The sequence below is a fragment of the Engraulis encrasicolus genome, chromosome 24 (assembly GCF_034702125.1).
Source record: "Engraulis encrasicolus isolate BLACKSEA-1 chromosome 24, IST_EnEncr_1.0, whole genome shotgun sequence".
NCBI classification, from domain to species: domain Eukaryota; kingdom Metazoa; phylum Chordata; class Actinopteri; order Clupeiformes; family Engraulidae; genus Engraulis; species Engraulis encrasicolus.
In genome coordinates this window covers 40952492-40965998 of record NC_085880.1, presented here as the reverse complement: position 1 = coordinate 40965998, position 13507 = coordinate 40952492, and the positions used below count along the sequence as shown (strand labels likewise).

At 45.8% G+C, this 13507-nt stretch overlaps 2 protein-coding genes across 2 annotated transcripts in view; one reads left to right on the top strand and one right to left on the bottom strand.

Moving 5' to 3' along the window:
• The window catches only part of asrgl1 (asparaginase and isoaspartyl peptidase 1), a 28578-nt gene extending 19495 nt beyond the window's left edge, over window positions 1-9083 (bottom strand). The window contains exons 1-4 of the mRNA XM_063191171.1: window positions 8993-9083; window positions 7764-7995; window positions 4535-4677; window positions 1224-1378 (exon numbers count right to left, since the gene is read on the bottom strand). Of these exons, the coding sequence (XP_063047241.1) occupies window positions 1224-1378; window positions 4535-4677; window positions 7764-7950 (485 nt within the window). The 5' untranslated portion in view covers window positions 7951-7995; window positions 8993-9083. The remainder of the gene's footprint in view (window positions 1-1223; window positions 1379-4534; window positions 4678-7763; window positions 7996-8992) is intronic.
• A 1521-nt stretch (window positions 9084-10604) lies between these two features.
• LOC134441102 (regulating synaptic membrane exocytosis protein 1-like) overlaps window positions 10605-13507 on the top strand; it is a 179044-nt gene continuing 176141 nt past the window's right edge. Inside the window, 1 exon segment of the mRNA XM_063191293.1 lies at window positions 10605-10783. Within this exon segment, the coding sequence (XP_063047363.1) occupies window positions 10605-10783 (179 nt within the window).

The window sequence follows — 13507 nt, the reverse complement described above, 5'->3', positions numbered from 1 at the left end:
GGCAGTTAGGTAGTAAGGCAATTCACAAATTATCCCATTTTCCTCACAAATCAGCCAAAGAGTATTTTCCCAGGTATGTTTTCAAATTTGCTGGCAATGTCTTAGATAGATGACTTGCCCAGTGGTGAAGTTACTAGTGAACAGCTGAAGACCCAGAGCAGCCCAAGTCAAGGGGGAATAAAGTGTGTTGTTCACCAAATAAACTACCAGCAAACAAGACCAGTGTGCTGGGTTTATCCTCCCTTTACTTGGATTACTTTTACTGCACACCACCAGAACCTAGACCAGCGATGTCAAACTCANGCCCGGGGGCCAAATTTGGCCAGCAGAGCCATTTTATTCGGCCCATGAGATAATTTAAAATGTGTATTCCCGTTGGCTCACATACACCATTAATGTAGATAGTAACAAGATTACTATGTGGAGTGAGTGTGAAATTTTATTTTGAGTATGCATGAACAATTTTAGTCCATTTTTAAAAATAAAGGTTGACTTCGGTCCGCGTCTTCGTTCTAGATTTTGATTTTGGCCCTCAGTCAATTTGTGTTTGACACCCCTGACCTACACAGCAGTTGTGCACAGGGACTCTGCTTTTGCTTTGAGTACCCAGTGCAGCCCCCCCTCACATTTGGCATTCCACCGGGTTGGCATCTGCAGTGGGCACTCAAAGCAGTTGTTCACCAAATAAACTAACAGGGGCTGCACTGTTGTTGACTGGAGTTGTACCACTAGTAACTACTAATCCCTGTAGTGGCTCTACTCTACTCGACTTTACAACTAGTAGTGGCTCTACTCTACTCTACTCTACTCTACTCTACTCTACTCTACTCTACTCTACTCTACTCTACTCGACTTTACAACTAGTAGTGGCTCTACTCTACTCTACTCTACTCTACTCTACTCTACTCTACTCTACTCTACTCTACTCTACTCGACTTTACAACTAGTAGTGGCTCTACTCTACTCTATTACTCTACTCTACAACTCTACTCCACTCTACTCTACTCTACTACTATACTCGACTACTCTACTCTACTTTACAACTAGTAGTGGCTCTACTCTACTCTATTACTCTACTCTACTACTCTACTCTTCTACTCTACTCTACTCTACTACTCTACTCTACTCTACTCTACTCTATTCTACTACTCTACTCTACTCTACTCTACTCTACTCTACTACTAGTGAATAGCTGATATCCCACTGCAGCCAGCCCCCCTCACATTTGGCACTCCACGGGGTTGGCATCTGAATCTAGGTTCTTCCTCCAGCGCATCCTGGCATAGTCGGTGATGAGAGACTCCTCCGGCACCTCCGGGACGCCCATCGCCCTGGCAAACTGAGACGCCCCCTCCGCTGTCAGACACAGGTGGTTGGTCTACAGAAAAGAGGAACAGGCAGCAGTGAGGAGAAAAAAAAGGGAAGGAACCTTTGAAGCTGGGGTGCATTTCTTGAAATCATAGTCCCTATGTTAGCTACTTTGTTTTTTGCAATGCAATTTCCCATTGGCAACTAGACAAGTTGCTACTGTAGCTGGCTAGCAAACGGCCCCCTCGGCTGTCAGAGGCCAGTGCGTGAGGAGAGGAGAAAAAAGGGAAAGAACCTGTGGAGCTGAGGTGCATGTCTTGAAACCATAGTCGCTAACTACTTTAGCTATTTTGCTCATGGGAAATTGCATTGCAAACAACTACCCAAGTTGCTAGCTGGCTACGGCCCCCTCGGCTGTCAGACACAGGTGGTTGGTCTGCAGAAAAGAGGAGCAGACAACAGACAGAGGCCAGTGTGTGAGGAGAAAAGAAAAAAGGGAAAGAACCTGTGGAGCTGAGGTGCATTTCTGGAAACCATAGTTGCTAACTATGTTAGTTACTTTGCTAATGGGAAATTGCATTGCAAACAACTACCCAAGTTGCTAGCTGGCTACGCCCCCTCGGCTGTCAGACACAGGTGGTTGGTCTGCAGAAAAGAGAAATAATTGCACACAGGGCCCCAGGGTAAAACAAACTTAAAGGGCCCACCATACAGCCTGCCAAGGTCACAATAGGGCCCCCACCACCAAAACATGAGTGTCCTGGGCCTAGGGGCAAAGGAGAAAAAAGGAGGGGAGGAACCTGTGGAGCTGGGCTGGATTTCTCAAAACTATAGTCTCTCACTATGTTAGCTGCTTTGTTGTTTGCAATGCAATTTCCCATTGGCAACTACCAAAGTTGCAAGCCAGCTAGCAACTACGCTTTCGAGAACTGCACTATATCTAGTATTTCTCAACGGGGGCTCATGATAATAATGAGGTAAACTAAAGGGAGTGTTTGTTCAGAAAAGATTGAGAATCACTGATATTGAGTGTTGTCTTTGGCCATACAAAAAGTGACCTTGTGTTGTTCGACTTGGGAAAAGTTTTGGGAGTAAGGGTTGGATGGCGTTTTATTTCATTTAATTTACAGCTGTTGACATGAAAGTACATTTTTTTCCCTCTTTGTGTCAGCAAAAATAAGAAAAACAGTTTTAACAGGACCACGATGTTACATAAGAGGTTATATCTCCTGACACTCTCTGATGTTAACTAATGTGCATGTGTTATATTTGACAATCTCTGGTGTTACCTATGCATTGTATTTGACACTCTCTGGAGTTACCTAATGTGCTATGTGTTGTATTTGACACTCTCTGGTGTTACCTAATGTGCTATGTGTTGTATTTGACACTCTCTGGTGTTACCTATGTGTTGTATTTGACACTCTCTGGTGTTACCTATGCGCTGTATTGGACACTCTCTGGTGTTACCTAATGTGCTATGTGTTGTATTTGACACTCTCTGGTGTTACCTAATGCGCTATGTGTTGTATTTGACACTCTGGTGTTACCTAATAATGTGTATGTGTTGTATTTGACACTCTCTGGTGTTATCTAATATGCTATGTGTTGTATTTTACACTCTCTGGTCTTACCTATGTGTTGTATTTGACACTCTCTGGTGTTACCTAATAATATGCATGTGTTCTATTTGACACTCTCTGGTGTTACCTAATATGCTATGTGTTGTATTTGACACTCTCTGGTGTTACCTGATGTGCATATGTGTTTCCCCTTAAAATTGAATTTAGCCCACCACCTGTGTCTACTGCACATGAAAGGCCAAAAACAATATTTGAACTCCATTATACAGTCCCTGTTTGAGCTCCATTGGGGCAGTGGTTGTAAAAGGAATGTGAATACATTTTGGGACACCCTGTATATTTTATAAGGCATGTAGTAGTAGAACAGTAATGCAATCTAAATTTACATACCTGTACTAGGTGTGTGTGGCATGTGTGATTAGGGTTGGCAACTATCATTGGGGGTCTTGGGTAAACTATCATTGGGGGTCTTGGGTTGTATTTCTAAGCTGTAATGTGCTGCATTTATTTATTATACTATATTTATTTATTTATTTATTTATACTATTTATTCATTGACTGATGGAGACTGGGACCGCAAACTGAATTGCCCTTCTGATGGGACTCATAAAGTTATCTAAATCTGAATCATTTCAACATCCTGTTTCCCGCTACAGCTCAATAATTTTATTTCTAAATATGGGACGATTCTGTATTTCAGAACCCTATGTGTGATGTGGCATGTGTGATTGTGGTGGTGGTTGGCCTTCTCCATGACAAGCTTTGGCGAGCTGTGCGGGGTTAATAACTATGTTATGATAAATTACAGCTGTAACTTTGAAACTTAGGCTTTGAAATGTACACATAAAAAATACCTTTTTGGGCCGCCCTGTGCTATGTGTGTGGCATATGGTATGTGACATGTGTGATGGTGGTGGTTGGTAGACCTTGTCCAAGACCAGCCTGGTGAGCTGCACAGGGTTGATAACTATGTTATGATAAATTACTTTGAAACTGAGACTTTGAAATGTACACAAAAAATGTAAAAACCGCCTGCTCTACAGTGATCTAAAAGTGTACATAGCCTACATTTTTCGGACGCCCTGTACTATGTGTGTGGCATGTGGCATGTGTGATGGTGGTGGTGGTGTTTGGCACACCTTCTCCATGACCAGCCTGGTGAGCTGCACAGGGTTTATAAGCATGTTATGATAAATGACGTCTGTGACTTTGAAACTGACACTTTGAAATGTACAAAAAAAATGTAACACCGCATGCTCTACAATGACCTAAAAGTCTACATACTGTAGCCAACAGTTATGATAATTTACGTCTGTAACTTTGAAACGTACACTTTGAAATGTGCACAATTTTAAAAAAACTGCCTGCTATACAAAGACTTAAAAGTGTGCATAGCCTACATTTTTCGGCCGCCCTGTACTATGTGTGTGGCATGTGGCATGTTTGATGGTGGTGGTTGGCAGTGCCCACCTTGTCCATGACCAGCCTGGTGAGCTTCACAGGGTTAATAACTATGTTATGATAAATTATAGTTGTAACTTTGAAACTTTGGCTTTGGAATTTACACATAAAATATTTTTTTTCGGCCGCCCTGTAGTATGTGTGTGGCATGTGTGATGGTGGTGGTGGTTGGCAGTGCCCACCTTGTCCATGACCAGCCTGGCGAGCTGTATGGGGTTGGCCACCCTGCGCACAGCCGAGACGGCTCCGCTGGCCAGCGTGCGGCCATCCATGACGATGGCATCCATCTCCACCTCGCCCTTCACGTTCAGCACCGAGCCCCTGCCTGCACAGCACAGCACACGGGCACCGCACGCACGTCACAAACAGGCAAGCAGTCATCCCTCACAGCACGGCCAGCATGCGAAATGAAGGGAGCGACGGAGGGAGGGAGAAAGAGAGAGACAGAGAGAGAGAGAGAGAGAGAGAGAGAGAGAGAGAGAGAGAGAGAGAGAGAGAGAGAGAGAGAGAGAGAAAGAAATATGGAAGGGGGAGAGATAGAAAGAGTGAAGAAGGAAATCGGGAAAGATAGAAAGAGTGAAGAAGGGAAGAGAGGGAGAGAATGAGAGAGAGAGAGCGAGAGAGAGAACAAGGCGAGAGTGTGACAGAAAAAGTGAAACAGAGCACAATTTAACACGCACACACGCACGCTCGCACGCACACACACACACACACACAGAAGCAGAGAGTGGGGGGATGAAGAAATGAAACCTGCACACACAACATGCACACACACACACACACACACACACACACACACACACACACACACACACACACACACACACACACACACACAGAAGCAGAGAGTGGGGGGATGAAGAAATGAAACCTGCACACACAACATGCACACACACACACACACCGAGACAGAAAGAGAGTTTGGATGAGGTAGACAACTAGAGAGTCAGTAGAAGGAAGGGAGAGAGACAAGGAAAGCATGTGTGAGATAGATAGATAGATAGATAGATAGATAGATAGATAGATAGATAGATAGATAGATAGATAGAGCGATAGATAGATAGATAGAGCGATAGATAGATAGATAGATAGATAGATAGATAGATAGATAGATAGATAGATAGATAGATAGATAGATAGATAGATAGATAGAGAAAGGGAGAGGGAGAGAGAGAGAAAGAGGGGATGAATGAGGTAGTCAGACAAACAATCAATAAGGATGAAAAGGAAAAAGAAGGGGATAAAAAACAGATAGACTGAGAGGACAGACAGAGAGAAAGAGATAGAGAGAGTGGAGGGAGAAAGAGACAGAGAGACTGAGCAGACAAAGAATTACACAGAGAAGGAGTGAGATGAGTGAAAGACAGCCTGAAACCAGGGACAGATTAAGGTGGCCTGGGGCCCCTATGCTACAGGTTGCTGTGGGCCCCCAGGAAGGCAAATTTCTCGACAAATGTACATAGACAGCGTCATAATTAGGACCTAGGAAGTAAGGGTACCTTTTATATACCAACTGCACTCAACACAGAAGATAAGTTTTTAGATATTTTATATTTATATATGTATGTATATAAATATTACAATTCTGCAATTTTTCAGTTTTGTCCAATCGGGGGGCCCCTGACAGGTGTAGGCTAGGGCTAGGTAATTGCTGTAGCCATATCTCACCTTTTGGGCCACTGGCCAGTGGGGTCCCCTAGGCTGCAGACATATCTCACCTGTGGGGCCCCCTGGCAGGTGGGGGCCCCTAGGCTGCAGGTGCAGGTGGGATCCCTAGGTTGCAGCCATATCTCACCTTTTGGGCCACTGGCCAGTGGGGTCCCCTAGGCTGCAGACATATCTCACCTGTGGGGCCCCCTGGCAGGTGGGCCCCTCTAGGCTGCAGCCGTATCTAGCCTGTGGGGCCCCCTGGCAGGTGGGCCTCTCTAGGCTGCTGCCATATCTAGCCTGCGGGGGCCCCTAGCAGGTGGGGGCCCCTAGGCTGCAGCCATATCTAGCCTGTGGGGCCCCCTGGCAGGTGGGGGCCCCTAGGCTGCAGCCATATTTAGACTTTGCATTAATCCAGCCCTGAGACACAGTGAGGAGAAAAATGCAGACGGCGCATTTTGTGACAGTGACAAACGAGGACTCTATGTAACGTGTCATGAAACACAGTAGAGCAGGCATCACCAATGTGGTGCCCACGGGCGCCGCCAGGTAGCCCTCCAGGAAGCCCTCCAGGAGCTTCTGATGTGCCCACAAAGGATGTTAATAAACAGATTTTAGTCACAATTAATGCTTTTCTTAATTTAAATATGATATTATTTCTTCATAACCTATAAAGAATATTTCCTTCAAGCTAATGTCAATTATCATTCAATCTAATGTGATTTGGGAATGATGTCAAGACATCAGTAGAGGATTTTGAACAAAAGTAGCCCTCGGGTAGCTCTCAGTAGCACTCGGGTAGCCCTTGATAGTCCTCTGACCCAGAAAGGTTGGGGACCCCTGATGTAGAGGAAAGGACAGATGGGGTATGTTTTTCTAGTCTTGCGTGCCATCCTACGTGCTTCCGCCAAGACACTTGGCTCCGCACTACGTCTGGTACCTGTCTTCTGTGGAGCGATGTTTACCGGTAGGATTTGCGCCGGTAATTTTATCCTACGGTAGGATGTTCTGCCAGGCATGTCTGTTAAATGGTCCTACATCGCCATAGATAGACGTCAGACATGTTTGTTCAACAACTTTTAAGTGTTTTTTCGAAAATGTCCTTCCTGTTTCCTGCAATCGCGTCAGATCTAACAAAGTCCAGACCATGAATACGAAATGGAAATGGTAGTATTATGGGATGGTCAGGAGCAGGCTAATGTTTTTCAACATTGAGGTCAGGACCCCACGTGGGGTCGCCTGGTATTCAAATGGGGTCTCCTGAAATGTCTAGGTGTGGAAACAGAATACTGTTAAATATTAGTAAATAATACAACCCAATAATTAATTAATATTCTGGTAGAAACGCTGCATACAGTCTTAAACCGTCATAAATAGTTTGGGTTTAGCCTATAAGCTAGCTCAGTCATGTTTTTTTTATTTATTTAGTTTTTTGGTCATGATTAAAAAAAAATGTTTATGGGGTCCCCAAAAATTTGGGAAGTCAAAATGGGGTCCCAGGCCAAAAGAGGTTTGGAACCACTGGGGTAGAAAGAGAGTGCGTTACAATATGCGACCTTGCCTCCTCCACTTGTGCTTGTCTCCTCGCCCCACCTCCTGGCCCCTCCTCCGTGGAGAAACCGATTTACAATTGAGCTTTTGCAAGATATTGAAATATAATGCTGTGGTCAGTGATGTCATCATGACATATTATTTCCTGGTACGAGGAGACAAGCACAAGTGGAGGAGGCAAGGTCGCATATTGTAACGCACTAAGAGGCTCACCTGCGTTGTATGCTGGGTTGTTCTCCAGCATGGTCACCGCCTCCACCACAGCGTCCATGGCGCTGCCACCGCCCCGCAGAACGCCGTAGCCCCCCCTGGCTGCCTCTCTCACCCCGGCACACGACAACTCGGCCCGCTCTTTAGGGATGTGACCAGCCCCTCCATGGACCACGATCACTGGCAACATTACTGAAGACAGGCACACACACACACACTGGCACAAACACACACACTGGGATAAAACACACAAGCACGCACACGTGACGGGAGAGACAGAGAAAGAGAGAGAAACAGTCCGTGACGGTTGCATAATCTTTTGTTAATCAATCTTGTTTATTTCATGGGGTCAGTTATACTACAACCTTTAACCTCTCCTTTAGTATGTGGCCTTTGGTCTTAAATGTGCACTGTGTTAGATGGTGGCCAGAGTAGGTATTGCAACTAGCTGTTCATTGAAACTGCTGTATATTGCCAAATTTTGATCTTTTCATGAAACTGTACTAAATAATGAACTAATATTTACAGGTATGGCTAAAATACAGTAGGCTACATTTTGCGGGTAAAAATGTCTACCTCTGGACATTCAAAAACTATGCAAAGTGCATAGAATGTGATGGTGGTAAGTATTCTAGAAAAAAAAGTTAATATTTGTGAATGGGCAGCATGTATTCTGGAAATAATAAACTAGGCCCTACTAAAAAATATTACACAGTGCACCTTTAAAAGCTCTTCACTTCATGGATTGATATTGGGAAATGTGTAAACAAGGGAATAGCTGACACTGCTCAATTGTTTCTCAGAAGTTGTAGCCTAGACAGGAAATTGACACACCAACACCACGGCAAAACTAGGTCCATTTCATTTGTTCATGAAGTCAAAGCTAACCGTTCAAATGCGATCATGGCTGCTATACTGTGTAGAGAAATGTTTGCGTTGCGTTGTGATTTTGATTATTAGAGTAGGCCTATGCATGAACGTATTAGCAATGAATAGCATAGTTTCGGATTGTAGGATGCTTGCACAGAAGCGCAAATGTGTTGCTGCTTCGATGCACTGTCCTGTCATGTGGACGAAAGAGCATACATAGGCTACTGAACAGAGCAATGCGCAGTAAACAGCACGCGTAGACCTAGGTGGCATAAATGGCCATCGCAATAGCTTCCCACGGTGCTGGCGCAACTATTTACACGGGACGCATTTAAAGTGCAGAATTTGATGGAAACACTTACCCACACTTTAGGCTACTGTGTTGCTTTCGGTTAACTGCAACAAAATATCCTGCAGGTGGTGGTAGTGCTGTCACGAATGGCCAGCTGACCACCGCCGCTTTTTCGTCACATGTGCGCCATTTCCACAATGTCAAAATAAAAGCTTCTTCAAATGTATACATTTCCAAATAAAAGTTTTCGTTTTCATGACATGTTCGGACTATATGGTAAACGATTTATTTTTTTCCAAGCTTTCTATCCTCAGCACGAAAGATAACTGTTATGATTTGTAGAACTCCGTATTCAATCAAATGATTATAAGACAAGGCAAGCCATAGGGCAAGTGTTCCTTCCTTATCCAGTAGGCTAATTATCGGCATTACTGTCATCTTCGTTCTTACTCAGCGTTTCAGTAGTTTCACACCCGAAATTGTGAGTCAACGAATGCGAGTCCACGAATAGGCTACTGTACCTACAAGATACAATTATCTCTATGTTATGTTACTATTCACGCGTAACATTATCACTGTGCGCACCTTTTAGTCCACAGACCCAAATGTAACTAACTACAAATCTTAGTCACCAAGAGTCAGATATGTGTATTTTCCTCAATGGTGAACATTTCAGCGGTGGGTGTACAGAGTTTATTTACGCTTGGGCAACCTGTACCAGAATTAACAATAAGCGCTGACCATGGTCCTGAAACGGAGTGACTCTATTTTTAAGTTTGACTTCGTCAACGGTCTCTCCATTTTTTTTAGGTGCAGCTTACTTGGACAAATACAGTTCTATGACAGAAAATAGCATGGTAAATCAAAATGTTCCAACAACCTAACGTGGAACGAGTGTAAGTGTAGGTCTAATCTTAAACTATAGCGTCGGGTCGTAGCGTCTTCATGATGGGACTCCACCTTTTACTGGACCCTGGCACAGCGCGGATTGGCACTCAGGGCTCGGCACCGCGCTCATGCACGAGCTCGGCGGGTGGAAGACGCGTGGAGCGAGTGGTGGGAGAGATGGGAGGTGCGTCGCCAGCTCGCTGCGATTGGAGAGAGCAAAGAAGAGGCTGTGTGCGCGTCTGGTGAGCCCCCCATTCTCAAATGAGGAGTGCGCGTCGCCGCACAGAGGAGAGGAGGTGCGCGCTTGAGGGGCTGCGGTCCCATTGACTGTTCCGTCTCCTCCCAGCGGCAGCATCAGCAGCAGCAGCCCAAAATACAGGCAGCTGTGCTCGGACTGACTCCGCCTCGCCCTCGCCCTCACGCTCCTCTCACGGAGGGTCCAAGGCTCTGGAAATCGGTAGCAGGAAGACAGATCTCACGGCTGCTCGCAATAACAAGTCTCCTTCATCGAATGACAAGCCTCAAGTGCAGCAGCAATGGGCTACCCATAACTGGAGGTGGAGGGTAGAGGAGGAGGGGGGGGGGGGGGTGGGGAGGGGGGAGAGTGAGAGGAGAAAAAGCCGAGGAGGAAGAGAAGCACAACCGTGGGTGCCCGCAACCATGAAAGGGTCGCAACAACGCTTACGAAAGCCGCCGATTTCATCCCCATGGACTATGTCGTGAACCGTGGGCCTGAGATAGCTGGGATTTCTTTTTTTGTCAATAATACGACCCACCAAGGAGGGGTGTAAAATATGTCCGCCTCGGTGGGGCCCCGAGGAGGCGGCCCTCGCCCACCCACAAGCAGGCAGCCTTCGATGCAGCCAGATATGCCGGACCTCAGCCACCTTACGGAAGAGGAGAGGAAAATTATCATGGCTGTGATAAGTCGGCAGAGGGAGGAAGAGGAGAAGGAGCAGCAAGCCCTGATAAAGTAAGGAAGGAGGAGAGACGATTTGTGTTCCCATCTCAGGCAGGCGGTGGTGGGGAGATATAACATTACAGCCTCTTTTTTTTTACTGTCGACTGATGTGTTGTTGTAGATCCACAGGACTGGGCTTATTACGGGGCTTATTAACGGGTGCACCCGGATGAAAGTGTGTGGTTTTTCCCTACAGTAGATGCACTCACTCAGCAAATGCACAAGGCGGTGCACCGTCTCTCTGTCTCCCTCCCTCTCGCTTCATCTCCTTGCCGTGTCTCTGTGCGTTATATGAAATATATATGCGCTGACATTATCATGGGGGCACAAATCATAATCACATGTCGTGTTTCCTGGCTATATGTCTCCTACAGTTTTTTTGGGATGGGATAGCCTACCAGCCCCCATTAAGTTTAGGTGACTCTGTGGCATGCGTGTTACTCCATGTGCCTGTGTGTGTGTGTGTGTGTGTGTGTGTGTGTGTGTGTGTGTGTGTGTGTGTGTGTGTGTGTGTGTGTGTGTGTGTGTGTGTGTGTGTGTGTGTGTGTGTGTGTGTGTGTCCCAGTTGTGATGCTTGCTGTGCCGAGCCGAGTGTGCCCAGCTAGGACCCGTCGTCACTTTCAATTGTGGTGAAAAATGAGTTCCTCATTGCTTCTGGTCTGTCACACAGTGAGTGCAGCCCCCGCCACCGCCAGTGCTGTGTGTGTGTGTGTGTGCCGGTGATGTGAATGAGAAAGCGTGAGAAATCAGCCCGGGCATGCAGTGACGGCACAGGTGGAACTCGGTTCAGAGGGAAGGGGTGTGTCATCCGGGGGAGATAGCTACTATATCGGTTTGTGGGAGAAAACTGGCGACATCAACTCGGTTCAGTCCTCCCATCTCTCCCCCATATATAACCGAGTGAAGCATGATTTTTAACGTTTTCCCCCACCATTCTTCTCTGATCTGTTCAGCACATCCCATATAGGCTATAGACCCCTGTGAAATAGCCTAATGTGTATTCTTATGGTTTACCCGAGAGGAGCGTGTATTCAGCTGTGTATTCCCACCAATAGATATCTCTGCCCTCCTTGTGTGAAACGTTGGGGCAATCGGAAGATATTCTTGGATGATTTGCGGGTCTCAGATGATACGAATCCCACACGATTCAGAGTATTATGGCCTGTTATACGGGGTGTGGTTGAAAATACAGCAGATGATACTGGGCCAATGATTCGCATTATGTTCTCTTCATTTCATCTTCTATTTTTGGCACCCCATTCGTCATAGAATGTATTAACTCGCAGCCAGCGAATACTCTCTCCAGATTGTCATGTATTTTTTTACGCGATCAGGTGCTCTTGGGAGGCTCAAGGTGCGATATTGCAGCGTCTGCTGTCTTAGTCATGCCTTAACCTGGTGGCTTGTCATCGTCGTGACCACTGGATAATACAGGCAGGCAGGCAGCTCGAGCTCGTCCTTGCCTCTTTAGACGGATGCGCGAGCTGTAAATAGACCGGGAGGAGTGCAGTGGCTCGAGCCCACTCTGCTATCGCTCGCCTCGCTTCGGCTGAGATATCTACTGTAGCGTCACACAACCAATTCTAATGTCCTTTATTTCAACTGGAATTTCATTCTATTAGCACTTTAAGTCATGTACTGTATGATGTTCTCATGGGATGGGATGTGGTTTGTTTATAATAAGCTATTTTTCATAGGTTTAGCCACATCATTTGTAGAAATAGTCACATTGCTATTAGTCAAGACCGTGTATCTTCCTGGTTAATGTAAGGGAAATGCTAGCTATAAATGATGATAGCATCATTTCTGGTGTGTGTGTGTGTGTGTGTGTGTGTGTGTGTGTGTGTGTGTGTGTGTGTGTGTGTGTGTGTGTGTGTGTGTGTGTGTGTGTGTGTGTGTGTGTGCGTGCGCGCGTGCGTGTGTGTGCGTTTTCTAAATCACAGCCAGAGGTTCTGTCCAAAGCCAGACAAGTTTAGATCAGGCTGTCCCATTCATATCTGACACACACACACACACACACACACACACACACACACACACACACACACACACACACACACACACACACACACACACACACACACACACACACACACACACACACACACACACACACACACACACACACACACACACACACACACAGAGAGAGAGGGAGAGAGAGAGAGAGAGAGAGAGAGAGAGAGAGAGAGAGAGAGAGAGAGAGAGAGATTTTGAGCCCAAAAAGCCCACTTAGCCTTTCATAGTTATTAAAATAACTCAGTTCATAGTCTGTGTGTGCAAAGGACTTTCATTTCTTGGCCAGCGATAGCAGAGAAAAGAAGTTGACCGAATCACTCTTAAGGATTTCATAGGTTTTAAAGATGGCTATTTTTAGTTATTTCATATCCGACACTAGAGCGAGTGGCCCCTCACTGCAGGCTCCGTATTATATACGTAGCCTATATACCTTCCTCTCTCCTTTTCTGCATTTCCATTTATGTCCCTGTTTCCTCGCTTCATATTTTACGCACATTCTGCTAATGTGATTTCTCCTATAGCAGCTAGAACGGAAATCTATTACTCTCCCAGGCCTAGCCTAGCCACTCAATCTTCATTGAACCATCATCATCATCACATGGCTATGCCTTACGCCTTACCGTTCATCATGGCTCATGATTGGAACAGTAATTTCTGGGACACACTGTTCCATCTGGGTTGGGTTTTGTGGGTTGCATACGTATGCTGTATAGCTTC